The following is a 15588-nucleotide window of genomic DNA, read 5'->3' as shown; positions in this document are numbered from 1 at the left end:
ATCGGGCTTCAATGAATGAAAAGCTTAAATATCGATATCTATATCGAGAATTTTCGACTACCTTTGTAAAAAAGAGCGGGAAAGGATCATGTTTGACATGATTATTTTCAAATATAGATTTTACACAAAATAAAAATTTATGACGTATTCTATACATAATTAAAAAATTAGTAATAATCAACGTATTTCTGTTAAAGGTACGAAAATATTTTTACGAACTCCAATGCTTCAAAAATAATTTTTACAATAATTATATATTTATATTATATTATTATAATATATTTTTAGTTTTGGTGTTAATAATAATTATGAATATTCTATTATTTTTTTTTCAATAACATAAATTAAAGATATGAATCAAATTTATTTAACATATCATATATAATAATATATTATAAATCAATGTAATATATAAATGAATGATTTAACATATAAATCAAAGGAGAGTGAATTCATTGAAATAACTCGAGTTAGAAATAAAAACAAAACTAGAAATAAATTCTATTCCAATACATGGTGATTAGGTTATTAAACAATTGGTGAGTTCCATGTATGAAAATCTTTCTAATTTAACAAGAAACTCAAAAGGACATCGCGATAAAAGAAAAATTTTGGTATTTCCGTTAAATGTGCGTTTGTAGATGACATATATCTTGAATGAAGCAATACATACGAGCCTGTAACACCGTACCATACGTTATTGCAATTGGCTGAGTTGTTCCGTCGAAAATAACGTCACCATCAAATTTTGGCATTGGTATACCGTTGCGATAATAGAAACAAATATATTGTTTGTTTGTTCGATTTAGAAAATATTACATAGACTGACGATTGCTTTTTAAATTGCAAAAAGCAACTATTTTAAAATTTAAGATGCTGATTATCTCATAAATAGTAAATAGCAATTTTTTTTAGCAAATAGTAATGTTTTCAAGAAATAATTTTGAATGTAAGCTATGATATCAATATATTAAAAAAATCGTAAATATCCATTTAAAAAAATATAAAAAATAACCTTCTTAATATAAAAAAGGTTAAAAAAAATGTTTATATGCACTTTTTAGCTGACTCAATGTTCTGCAACTATTTTATTATATATTCTGATAATTCGATCAGTAGATGATTGATCGGATATTTCTGGATCGACACTTTGTATATTTATATACCAAAGAAGAGAGAAAAAAACGAAAGAAAAAGACGAAAGAGGAAAATGAAAAGAACGTTTATTTGTCAATAATATTTATTAACGTTTATTAATCGATAATATATCATCACAGATAGTATTATTTTCATTGCGCTAATATACATAGTGCACACATACATTACGTGCACTTCTATTTGCATGACATCCGGTATAAACGAAGTAATAATAATTTATTCAACAGTTTAGAAATTTAATCCCGTGCATCTTATTTTCTTTGACATATAAATATTTTTCCATCAATTTCTATAGAACGTAATCATTGATTAAGTTGGAGAAATATCGACATTAAAATAAATAATGTTTATTGTGTGATTAAAGATAGTTATTCTTTTTTTTCTCTCGAAAATCGCAAGATAGCAAGATTCTTTTATCGACGACGAACAGACTGCTTTTATCTTAGATATTTGTAAATTATGTGGATCGAAATTTGCAATTTTCTTATACTCAGAATTTTTAATATATTTTTTTCTTTTTCTCAGAAATGGAAATGACAACAATGGTGTTCAAATGGAAGTATGCATTATCTCGCGAAGGTGTTGCGAGCATGAACTTGTATTTTTCATAATTGCACAAATCGTCATACTACATAAAACAAATTGTACGATCGTATTATATAGCGGTGATTTCTAATTACAGCATGATTAATGAATTTTCTTTAGCAACAAGTATTTTTGCTGTGTGATGTTCATTTACATAATTCATTACAATGATTACAATTATTGTTACAGTTCACTAGATAATATATTTCATTTAAGTTTCAATATAGAAATATTGGTCTGTTGCAATACTGTTTACAATTGAAAAATATTTTATGAGAATGGCATTCACTTGGTACAAATAGAACCGAGATCAATGATGTAGCAATTTGGAGATTAGAGAAAGGAATCACTAAAATGGTTACTAATTCTTTTTATGAAAGAAGATATGATTTACAGAGTTTGATCATGAAAGCTGTTACAATTAAGATAAAATATTTTTATCTACAAATTTTTTCAATTTTTTATTTATACTACATTTTACCCTTTCTTTCATTGTACTTATTCATTTTTATTGTACTTATCAACTTGCTGTCTTTTGTGATATAGTTTATTATAAATTTGCAGTGAGTATGATACATATGTTATTCTATGTGTGTGTATATACGTATAATAGTAAGTATGTGAAGACGAAAAAAAATATTTATTTATAGAATTCAGGAGATTCGCTTCTAAAGAAAGTGATAAAGTTGATACTAGAGGAGGAAAAATGGCTTCTAATTCTTCTGGAAGGATTCAAGAGTGTACGATGAAGTATTATAAAAAAAAAAAAATATTAAATAACATTTATTATTAAATCTTTCCATTATTAAATTCTATCCATTAAAATGGATTTATTAGATATAGAGAAGACTTAATAGATTCTATCGACATAAGTCCAGAAAAGCTTAATGTTATATGACTTCCAAGTATACTTTTATTGCACTCAAATTATGCTTATTTATTAGAATTACGATACACTCTATTGATGTTTCTTTATGTGAAATATTCGAAACATCCACCTGTTACTTAAATATACTCTAAAATATGCTTATTTATGGTTGTGAATGCGGTAACTTATTAACGCGTATTAAAGGTATTTAATGCGCGCTAATTTAATAAAAAAATATTCAGCAAATTATGTATATATATCTGCAAATTTGGTTACATATTTGAACATAATATAATTAATATTTTAGATTTAATTCTGGCAAATAAAATAAACATTTGGATTATACTAATTATAAAATCGTATTCAGTAATCATATAACTGAGAAATTGAGCTTTTTCGAATCTACCTAATTAAATTTTAATCGAATTAAATTTAAATTGAAATAGAATTTTTTCCTCATATTATACGCGGACACATATATATAACATATTTTCCTTATTTATCGATAGTACCTATTTTTTTTTTACATATAAAGAATTCATTCTTGAAATTTTATTATGTAGTTTCGTTACACACTGTTTATAGCTTTATTATTAATATTCAATATTAAATTATAAATTTGTAAATATCGGAAATCAGCAATCTATACGACTGACAAAGTACACAGTATTATAAATTTTAGAATACCGTACATTGTGATTTATATTGCAATAGGATATGTCGATAGTTTTAATTTTATTCTAATATAATCCATTTTGATACCACCAAACTGATATTATCAATTTTCAGTAAAAACAAAAGTATCTGATATAAATTTTCATTTATACGTACGATAAAACACTATACATTTTAGGTTGCTGAAATTTTTCAATAATAGTATAATGAGTCGGATAAAAGATTCGACAATTGAAAAGAAATTCCATAGTATAATTAAGCACCAACTGGTTTCCCTTATCAGTATAATATCGTTTTTTTTTCTTCAATTGATATCGTTTCGAGTAGTTGTATTCATAGAAAAGTGTGTTTTCATTTGTGAAAAGAAAAATATGTCGATGATAGATCGTATTCTGTTGATTAAGTCGTCAAGATTTTATGTAAAAAGGAAGAAAAGTATTAGAAGTATTGCAGATGATTATGCGAATCGTAAAAGTGCACGTGTAAGATAACATCTACTGACAATTATAATGTTCGTTCTAACGAATCTTTGTTTCCTGATTATAATTTCCTAATGTAATAGCAACGTGCGTATACATATTTATGTCTTTGCATTATTTAGTATAGTTTTAAATTGAAACAGAATTTTTTCATTATATTATATGTGTATATGATAGATTTTATATATAATACATTTTTTTTTATTTTTTGATCGTACGTACACATATTTTAATTCTTTCGAACTTTGATTTTTCGTACTTGCACGAATGATATATCTATATATTTCAAAATCAAAAAAAAAAGATTTCTTTTTCAATTTCTTATGTATGAATAGTATTTAAACGATGTACATAATTGAATTATAAGTTTTCTCGAAATTAACATATTTTGTAATAAGCATATTTTTCTATATAATTGAAGTTAATCTGATTACACCATCGTTAAATGATAGTAATCACAAAAGATGAATCCGCAACATATATGCACACATACACACACATATAGATGCACGTATAGATAAACTCATATATCATATCTTATCTTGATCTTAATTGATGTTGTTTTGGTTACTTATTATGGTCATAAAAAAGTATATTTTTGCTCTTAAAAAAAAGATGTTGATGGTACATAATATTCCGTCGATTAAATCGTTAGGATTTTATATAAAAAGGAAGAGAAGTATAAGAAATATTGCAACAGATTATGCGAATCGTAAATGTGCTTGCGTAAATTATAATGTTCGTTATAAGCGAACTTTTATATTCAGATTATAATTTTCTAATGGAATAGAAACACGCATATCTAAGCTTTTGCATAATTTAATACAGTTTTAAATTGAAATAGAATTTTTTCCTCATATTATACGCGGAGACATACATTTAACATATTTTCCTTATTTATCGAATGCACGTACTTATACATATTTTAATTCTTTCTAATTATTTGTCGTATTTATATGAAGTATGATATACTTATCTATGTATTTTATAATTAGAAAAAGAATTTGATTTACTATCTGTCATATATGAGTCTTGATTGAGCGACATAATTGAATGACGTTTCCTCAGGTTCTTTAATTAACATATTTTTTATCAACAGCCAGTCAGTTTAATCGTATTATATGATATACCAGTATTATATGCCAGTATACCATATACCAGTATTATATGATAGCAATCATAATGTATGACCACACATGTGCATCTCCTTATATAACATTACTATATATTGTCACATCCTCGTGTATTTGTGTATATTCAAATTTCTTACAAATAGTAAATTATTATTGAATTTAGTGAATTGACTGTTAAGCCAATTCAGCAACCAAGATCAGCAAAAGGATACAGGGAGTATTAGACTATGCTGCGTCCAAAGTAAATGGACGCGCATGCAGGGGTAACACGTCGAGTGTCAATTTATACTGCACCAATCTATACTGCACAATCTATTATGCACCTAAGACCAGCAGTAGAGTGACCCACAAAGCATCGGACTATATTGCACCCGAAATTGACTGATACATGTGCAAAATTGCAATAGAACTTAAGATTATATTGTGTTGAAGGCTAGAACTGCGCATGTAGCATAACATGTGGAGAATGACTTACCTCGATGCATAATTAGCAAGTGCACAAAATATATAATCTAGAGCGTCAGTCCTGACTTCTTGTTCTCTCGTTCGTTCGTTTATTTAGTCTATTAATTAACTCGCAGTCTCTGTTTCAGTTTCAATATTCGAATTCTGCTAAAGTTTTTATCTCAGTCTTTGTATCTGAATTTCATTTTTATTTTGTTATAATAATGCGCGATACGCGTTAACAGCACTAACCTTATAATCATAATTGTAATCATTAATTTATAGTGAGTTGATTTCATTATATTCTTTTTCTTTTATCTATGAATGTAGAAGTAGTAATAGTTGCTTGATTAATTATATTCATATAGTTATTATTATCAGAGTATAATGATTTTATCGAACTTCATTTTTAACAAGTATTTTTCTTTGAGTGTCAATTCCAACATCAACCGATTAGTGAAACGGTTTTACTAATGCTAAGGCCAAGGTATAACATCGTCTTACCAGGAAAAGAAGAAGTTCTTCAGAAAAGGTAACAATAAAAATAAAATATCCTAATAAACAGTCTCTCAATCTCTGAACCTTTCTATAGCTATATTCCTGGGATCATTCTTGTGTCTTAATTAATTAATTAGCCTTACTCCTGAGTAAAGTTTCGCATTGACCAAAAAGAAACAAATGACTAGGTTGTAATAAACGTATCAAAATAGAATATTCCTTTTGTTGCGTGACACAATTCACGACGTCATAATAAAATAGTGATTAGATTGTAGTAAATGCATCATATAAATATCTGCTTGTCATGTGGCATAATCCGGGACGTAACAACATATACATTTATAGGAGGGTAGTTTAAAAAATAAAATCCGTTTTGAAGTTAGAATACAAATGTATTTTAAAAAATTTTCTTTATTTGTAATTTTAGTATGTATATTTAGTTATTTTTCAATGTAATCATCGTAATTAGTTGAACACTCATTGTAATGTAAGACAACTTTTTATATACTTATTATACATTTCGTATAGTTTCGCAGCAAGTTCACATAATCATTGTGGACATTATTCCGTTCTCCAAATCATTTTTTTCTTTTTCTGTACTTCGATTCATTTTGAAAATTTTCACGTACACAAATACGATTGATTCAACATTTAAACTCATCTAAACATGTTCTTTAATTTAAGATGTAATACAAAATAATGTTCAAATAGAAATTTTTGTGAATTTCCAAAATCGGACCAATCTAATATAAGTAATTATATGCTTGTCCATTAGGGAACTTGATAAAATTGATTTCAATCAGCTGTAACTATGTCAATTTTTGAAATTATTTCATTAAATTTTCAAAAAAATATTCTTAAATAATAATATCGCCGAATACAAATATTTTTGAAAAATCAATTTTTTGAATTTTGTAAATATACGTAATACCATAAGCACCGTTATACACTGTCTTTTAAATCATTCTTTTCCGAAAAGAATCGTTTTCTCCAAAATTTTCAATTTTGCAAAAAAATTGTAATCATAATCGTTTGGAGCCTTGTTCGGACCGTAAGAAAAATATTCTATTACCTTTTATTTAAAGTATTTTAGAATGTTTTTGACCTGTAGAATTACATGACGATGAGTATCATTGTGAATCTATATATCTTTCGTAAGGATGTCTAATTCGACAATGAATTTCTTTTGATCGAACATTTTCATTATTCGAAAAGTATTCCAAATATTTGTCATCGGCGAGATTTTGAATTTTTATCATCATTTTAAATAATTACAACAATACTACTTATTTAAACACAAAATATAGTTTAATTTATGTCTTTGATTCTCAAATTGTGATCCACAGTTTACAGTCTCCTAGAGATCTGATAGTTAATAGTAAAGAATCCGCAATTGATTTTTTAAATTACAAAATTAGATTATTATTTACATTCATTATAAAAAATATAATAATGTCATGTGATACCAATTAATGTTTTATTATAGCAATGCGTTCCATTATGGCCTATAGGGAGATAACTTTATCCAAATCATGTTAAATTGTCTTAATTTACGCAGTTGATATAAATCCGTGAAAAGAGTTAAGTTCTTTTTAAGATTTTTTTCTAAAGAAATGAATGAAATATGGTTGAACCTTTTATTATTTAGAATTTAAATGATCCAATTTGTTGTGTAGATCACATAGAGGAAAGAATAGATCGTGAAGATGTTCATTATTTTTTATATTTTCTCTTCGATATTTTACAATCTAGCATACAGAATTAATGCGTTCGGCGACTACGACAAAAGTGCATAAATAATTAAAAGAAACAATGAATGTTTTATCGTTCGTACTGTTTGCATATCGTATAGATATATGTTTCCCAGCGCATGTCCTTTTCTTAAGCCAACCTATATAATACTCCCTCTTGTTAATAAAAGTATTCTAATGTTCATAGAATACATAACGTTACAGTGATCTCTATGTCATTCTACAATTTGTGATATCATTGGTCGTTGAAAGATTTCTTATTTATTTTGTTTACTTGTATTGACGTATGTTCTTGTGGTTTGTAGTTTAAATCTAAATCTTTATTTTCGTTGTGTGTACTTCCATTTTTTTGTATTTGATTTATATGGGGTATTTTTATATTCAGCTATCATTCAACGCAATATGTATCCTATTGTTTCTCTTATCTTTTATTTAACCATGCTGAAACATCATTTATTTAAATAAAAATAATTTCGACACTGAACTTTCTTTCCCTCCTTGAGATAACGAATTTTTTTATTTTATTTTATATCTGTATTTAATTTTTACTTATACGGAAAAATCAGATCTAATTAAATTTTTTTTATTCCTTGTACATGTCCTCTTTGTTGTCTAATTTATAAACTTTTACTATCTTATATTGATATTCCATTTTCTTTTTTTTTTGGTAAACGTGAAGGTCTGTCCGTATTATCATGTAATTTTGTATTTTTACATTTAATATCGAACGTGAGAAATAAGATACGATATATTATAAAAATATAGTCCTTCATTGTTTTACGGTCGACATTGTAAAAAATGGAAACAAAGAAAAGAAACAATTTTTATCAGATAGTATAGACGCGCACAGAGAACAAGAACCGAAGAAGAACTAACCATTTCGGACGAGAGACGAAAGTAATTAAAGTTTATATCACAAAACACAAAACGATCGAAAAAAAAAACAATAAACATTGAGTGGTAATCTAACAAACTATATAATAATTTAAATACGTTGCAGAGACGCACTTTGAGTCACTTTTAGAGATGCATTTATAACATGCATTTTCATAGCAGTATATGTTGGTAATTCTTTCGATAGTGAAAACATTTGTACTGATGGTTGATAGTCGGTGTGTAATGTAAAATAACCTCTGTGAAGGTATTGAAAGTTTTTTACTGTACAAATTATTTGTTGATCTGTGAACATCGTTGTCGAATTTTTATCAATGTTTGCGATGCGTATTGTAGAAATAGTTCTGATTCGTTTTCGGATCAAAGTGAACTAAAATTTTATTGTTTTTCAATTGTTTCTTTGCTTAAAATGTTCCTTAAAACATTCTTTAAACCATCTAAATAAAACACGAAGGTTCAATAATTCAATCAATGGAAATAATAATAAATTTAAAATTTCGATAAATTTATCGTAGTAAGTTATAAAATCGATAAACGCTCGTAATTTTGTTATTTCGCGATCACGAAATTTTATCAATGGCGCTTATTTTTCTTTTGTTTTATGAATGTCATTTTTATCGATCGATATATTTATAGCAGTATTTTATTAAATTTCTAAAAAATTCTGATTTTTCCTTATTAATTAGTACGTTCAATTGATCTAACTTAGTTAATACCTGATCTAGATGCTGTAAATATAACTTATCGTTAAGTGCTCTAATTTTTATGTCATCGTGTAACACCATAACTTTTGAAATGTCGTTTAAAAAATTTTCCATACACATACACACACACACACACACACATTCCGTTGTTAGATGGTTTGTTTCATATCTAAACACAATTAGTATCTTTGTAAATGTTCGTATATTTGTAGATAACGTCTAAGATTATGTCAGTCACAATTGGGAATGTTTTTCTTTTTTGTTTTTTTTGTTGTTTGTTTCTGAGAGCCGACGCTTTCTTAGATAATTCGGTGATATATTTGCGTTCCTTTTTGCTTTTATTCGTTATTTGATTCGTGCTATGTAATTTGCTTGAGGGATGTCCGACTGTGTGATTGTGTAATGTCTTTTTTAGATTATTCAACAACAATGTTTACCTTCTTATCAAAACCTAAATATTTATTTCTGACAAAAATGCTTGGGTTATTTCATTTGATAAAGACTAAAATCGGTTTCTCAATGCTATTTTTAAGTAATTTCAAAAATTGCAATAGATACTTAACTTATGGAGTGCTACTACGAAATTTCGTATAGATTTCCTTTCTGTTTGTTTCCGTATATGGAAATTATAATTTTTAACATATAGGCGTGTAAAAATTTTTTAATTTAGACGAGTCAACCGAAACCAATTTGTCGTAAATCAAAGAAAATCGTAAGTCCGATGAAATGTAGAAAATAAGTCACGTTTTTGTTCTCTGGTATCCTGAAAATTGTTATCGCCTCTTATAAACATTGTAATTATACCACACAATTTGTAACAGTCAGATCGAAAGATGCGATGCTAAATATATCTTGTAAAACTATCTCTGCCATTATTTCCATTGAACTAAGTTTTTATAGAAATACTGTAAGAAATTCTTTATCACATTCTTATTTCACGTTCATGAATGCACATTATATACCTATGTAATGTACTTTTCAATTTGTAAGGCTACTAGAATTACTTTATCACTTGCATCGCATTCTTGTCTTCATGTGTTGTGTTAGTCAGCCAAAGGTAAAAATGTTGGAAATGCATTATTTTCTATACTTTCTCTCTGATGTCTTACAATCCACCATATAGGATCAATACGTTCGGTGGCCAATGCGAAACTGAATAACTAAACAAACAACGCAGGCCTTTTTTTAAGTCAACCTATATAATACAATTTATATGATTTTTACTTTTTATTAGATTACTTGAAAGGAAATCAAAATTGTTGAAATGTTAAGATAGAATATGATTTAAGAAAGATTGGAAAACATAACATTACGGTTAGGTATTTTATATTATTTTTTGTAATCGCAATATTGGGAAATAAAAAGCTTATATACATGAATATTTTTTCTTATCTTATTTCTTATCGAAAAATATAAAATTGACGGTTAGGGATCCGACAAAATGCACATTATATAAAATGAACTAATAAAATTTTCAAATTAAAATTTTAAATTAAAAAAGTTTAAGAACTACTGATTTATGTCAACGTATAAGTAAAGCTAAATGATTTTTTATAAAAATATTTCATTACTTTACATAACATCGACATTTAAATGGGTATTATTTATTAAACAACACTCATATACACTTGTTTAAATGTGTGATGGCTGCAATTCATTTTGTTAAGTGCTTGCCTCGATTATATCGATTAGAATGTCTACTAAATTATTTAAACGCAAATGAAATTTTAATAATTTCTTTTAATATATTACTATCATATAAACCTACGATAATAAATGTATGTAATGTAGATGAGCGTATGTATATACACAAAAAAATATATATATACATATATATATCCATTTCTTTTTTATATATATATTATTATTAAGCATGTGATAATTATATATATATATAAATATAAATATAAATAAATAAATATATATATATATATATTTAATAAGCAACATAAAAGGCAAATGAAAAAATGTTTATTAATACATCGATAATAAATCAATGTCATAGATAAAATCATGTTCTTTGCAGGAATATGTACATACATGTTGCGTGATCCCAGATCTGTATAAAAATCATAATAATCTAAGTGAATGTAATTCTCTTAATAGTTTAGCAATTTAGTCTTGTGCGATCTTCGTTCGTAGACGGATAGAAAGTTTTTCATTTTTTTGTAGAATATCGTTATCAATTTAAAAAATAGCATTATAATTAATTGAGTGAAAAAATGTCTTTCTTTGTGCCATTAAAGATACTATTTCTTCATCTTTTTCTTCTTCTTTTTCTTTCGAAGATTATAAGGTCCTACGAATTTCTATCTACCGATGACGAACAAATTCCTTTTATCATAGAGATATGCAAATTATATGGACCGAAATCTGTAATTATCTTATATGCTGACTCGATGGAAGGTAAATATATCCCTCAGCTCCTTTTCATTTCTTCTATATTAATTTTTTTTTCCTCAGAAATGGAAATGACAACGATGGTGTTCAAATGGAGACGTGCATTTTCTCGGGAAGGTATTGCGACCACCAATTTTTACTTTTCACAATTGTACGAATCATTGTACTACGTGAAACGGATAGTACGACCGTATTACGTTGTAGTAATCTCTAATTACAATGCGATTAATGAGTTTTCCTTAGCAACACGTACCTTTGACATGTCTTCAGCTGTATGGCTAGTGATATTCAATAACAAGGAATATAGTTTCGATTATTGTCACAACCCACCTGGTAATATATTTCATTTAAAATTCAATTCAGAAATGTTGATCCGTTGCGGTACGGAAAATATTTTACGAGAGTGGTATTCGGTCGATACAAGGCGAGTGGAGATCAATGACGTAGCTACGTGGAGTTTAGAGAAAGGAATTACTAAAGTAGTTCCAGATTCTCTTTACGAAAGAAGACATAATTTACAAGGTCTGATCATGAGAGCTGTTATAGTTAAGGTAAAATATTTTCGCTTAGATATTTTTTCTATTTCTTATTTAAAATTATTTTTATATTTCTTTCCGATTTTTCTTCTTTAGGGTTCACCATTCACAAATATAAACAAGGATAGCAAATTAGATGGTTTATACGGTAGGATATTAAGAGAACTTTGTGCCACTCTTAATTTTAGTTTTGACATTGTCTCGGAAGTAGAACAGTATGGAAGATGGAATCCAGAAAAAAAGACTTGGTCTGGAGCAATTGCCGAATTATATGCTGGACGTGCTAATATTTCTCTTTCAGAATTTTCTATTACGAATGCCAGATTAAATGCCGTTGATTTCACGCTTCCTATTTTGATCTCCAAAAATTGCCTCTTTTTTCGGGAACCAGAATTATTTGCGATTAAATGGTCATCTTATTTTCTAGTACGATAATTTTCAATCGAAGTTGTTATATTTTCCTCCTTTTTGCGTTAATCTTCATTAATTAAAAAATTGTTATTATTGTAGACTTTCACTCACTCTGTTTGGATCGCTATGTTTGGAGTATTAATTGCTGCATTGATCTTATTGATTTTTCTCAAAATAAAAGATGGAACTAATCGTAAAATAGGAAATTTATTATCCGATAACTTTATGGAGATTTGGGGTATCTTCTGTCAACAAGGAATTGCAGGTTTAATTCAATACTTCTTGATTTTTTGATTACATTTTCTTAATAGTTATATTTATACAAATATTTCTTTATTCTAGATTTTTCTGATAAATCTTCGTTACGTATAGCATACTTTTCTATATTTTTTTTTGTTACCGTAATATCGGCAGCTTATTCTGCGGCTTTAATAAGCTTTTTAACGTCCATTATCCACATTTTACCCTTTCATTCATTAGAGAGCTTCGTTGAAGATGGTACTTATCAATTTGCTGTTTTTCGTGGTACGGCTTATTATGATAAATTTGCAGTAAGTATAATACGTATACATGTATGTATGTGTGTGTGCGTATAAAACTATAAAAATACGTAGACGAATAAAGATATTTATTTGTAGAATTCGGAAGATCCGCTTGCAAAGAAAGTGATGAAATTGATGCTAGAAGAAGAAAAATTGCCTTCAACTATACTGGAAGCATTTAACAGTGTAAAATGAAATAATATAAAAAGAAATTAATTAACGTTTATATATGAAGGGTGTAATGAAATCATGTGACAAATTTTGAGAAATTGATTCCTCATACATGAAAAGAAAGTAGTATAAATAAATTTTCTCATAAAAAAAAGTAGGTTATATAAACTATGGATTTTTAAATACTTAATTTCTGAGTTATACGACTTTCAAGACTTAGTATATCTTAATATACTCCAGCTATGTTTATTTGAATTGAAATTATGATATATTCTGATTGAATACATTAGCCCATGTACGTGGTTTAAGAATATAAAGTACAATACAAAATTTAGGTTACATAATTGGAGTATACTAATTATAAGATATATATTATAATTTGTAAATTAATCACTTCCGGAACTATTTTGAGAGAACTTATCTTTTCTTCTCTACATATGAGGAATTCATTTCTACAATTTCGCTTCTAGATTTCGTTAAATCCTGTATATAGTTTTATTATTAATGTCCGTTATTATATTACAGATTTGTAAAAATCGAAATCTGGCAATCTACACGTTCGATGAAATAAGAAGAAGTGTAGATCTTGAAATACCATGCAATGTGGTTCGTGTTGAAACAGGACGTGTAAACAGTTTTGCTATAGTTTTATCTAAACACAATCCATTTACTGGGGTCATTAATTTTCAGTAAGAACACAAAAATTCAATAATGTAAATTTTCATTTATCATATGTTAAAGCATTTGTTTATTTTAGGTTGCAGAAATTTGTCAATAATGGTATGATAAATCGTTTAAGAGATACGATATTTAAAAAGAAATTCCATGATATGATTAAGTATCAACCGGTTCCCATAACCACTGTAATATCGCTTATTTTCTTCATCCAAATTGGTATCATTTTGGGTATTTGCACTCTGATCATAGAAAAATGTATTTTTGTTCGTAAAAGAAAAAAAATGTCGATGGTACATCATATCCCGCCCATTAAATCGTCAAGATTTTATGTAGAAAAGAAGAAAAATATAAAAAATATTGAAAAAGGTTATATGAATCGAAAATGTGCTCGCATAAATTATTAATGACAATGCTATTGTTGCTTTTCCAATAAATTTTTTCACTTTGATATTTATATTTTATAATTTTCTGAAGGAATAAAAACGCGTATGTCTACGTTTTTGCATTATTTAGCAGTTTTAAAATGAAAATTGTGCAAATGTTTCTATATATCTTGATATTGCTTTAATTTTTCATTGTTTTATGATTTAATAGAATTGAAGTTATTATTGACTAATATATGTAATATAAAAATAGTACTATTTCGTGAATAATAACAGTCTTAATATATATCCATTGTGATAAAAAAAGGTTTTATTTTATGTAATACACCGCTGCCGTCTTCCGTTTCTGTTAAGAGACTATTTTAATCTGCAATAATAATAAGTAAATGCACCGAAAGCACATATGTTATCAGATAAAGTGTTTGAAAAGATAGTTAAAAGTTAACTATTATTTGCGCATTCTCTCATATCAAACTAAATATTTGTTAGAGTTATTGTTTTAAATAAAATTAAATAAACAGTAAGTATGTATTTTTCATAAAATATTCAAAGTATTGTTCTTACACATAAATTACTGATTTAATTATAATTGAAAGTGTTATCATTACACGATTAAAGATTATTTAATTAATCATGATCTTTGATTACATGATTCTGACTATTTTTCTTACTGTAAATTATATTAAAAATTAACGAAGTTGCTGAATTGATCAATTATAGTCATTTAGGTTCTTATGTATACATGTATATATATTTATTTATTTACTATAATAATTATATATATAAATATAAATTATTATATAAAATTTTATTAAAGGTATTTATAATATAATTTTTGTTAAAGTTACTTATATTAGAATATTATATATTCTATATATATTCTAATATAAATACATTATATTGTATTATATCGTTGATTATTATAAAAAAGTACTAATAAATTTATTATTATGTAAGTATGAGTATGAAATTTACTAAAAATAATATTTTACTATTGTCTGTATATTGTGAATTCTATAATCTGTTTTATAATTTGTAGTTGCATTTCTTATGCCTCTGTAACACTATTGCGTTTTTCTAAGATGCTGCTTTCCTCAAAGAAATCAATATGCTATCCGCTTTTGCAGTAACAGCAACGAAGTCTAATAATTTAACAAGTTTAATAAACCTAGACGCAATTCAGACGCAATCCAAACATTATTCTAGCGCATATTCGACTCTCGTATTGATAAGTGGTGAGGAAAGCTATATTTTTTTCTACTTACAATATCGATCAAC

The 15588-nt window shown here is 26.7% G+C and overlaps 1 protein-coding gene across 4 annotated transcripts; it reads left to right on the top strand.

The window, feature by feature from the left end:
* The first annotated feature begins 5721 nt into the window (after positions 1 to 5721).
* On the top strand, positions 5722 to 14789 carry LOC122635809 (glutamate receptor 1-like). 4 transcript variants are annotated; one of them, XM_043826475.1, is made up of 9 exons: positions 5722 to 5874; positions 11478 to 11595; positions 11653 to 12140; positions 12222 to 12551; positions 12636 to 12801; positions 12879 to 13087; positions 13175 to 13264; positions 13775 to 13938; positions 14007 to 14789. In XM_043826475.1, exons 2-9 carry the CDS (start codon positions 11589 to 11591, stop codon positions 14329 to 14331), a joined length of 1779 nt encoding a protein of 592 aa, XP_043682410.1. In that variant the 5' UTR covers positions 5722 to 5874; positions 11478 to 11588; the 3' UTR covers positions 14332 to 14789. The 4 variants fall into 4 exon arrangements, with proteins under 4 accessions (XP_043682410.1, XP_043682411.1, XP_043682408.1 ...); XM_043826476.1 differs by lacking the exon at positions 5722 to 5874 and having other exon boundaries at positions 11319 to 11595; positions 11653 to 11706; positions 11953 to 12140; XM_043826473.1 differs by lacking the exon at positions 5722 to 5874 and having other exon boundaries at positions 11319 to 11595.
* Positions 14790 to 15588: the final 799 nt, after the last annotated feature.

The sequence above is a fragment of the Vespula pensylvanica genome, chromosome 19 (genome assembly GCF_014466175.1).
Source record: "Vespula pensylvanica isolate Volc-1 chromosome 19, ASM1446617v1, whole genome shotgun sequence".
Lineage (NCBI taxonomy): Eukaryota > Metazoa > Arthropoda > Insecta > Hymenoptera > Vespidae > Vespula > Vespula pensylvanica.
Note: the sequence above shows the minus strand (reverse complement) of the source record. Positions and strands in the feature narration are given on the sequence as shown.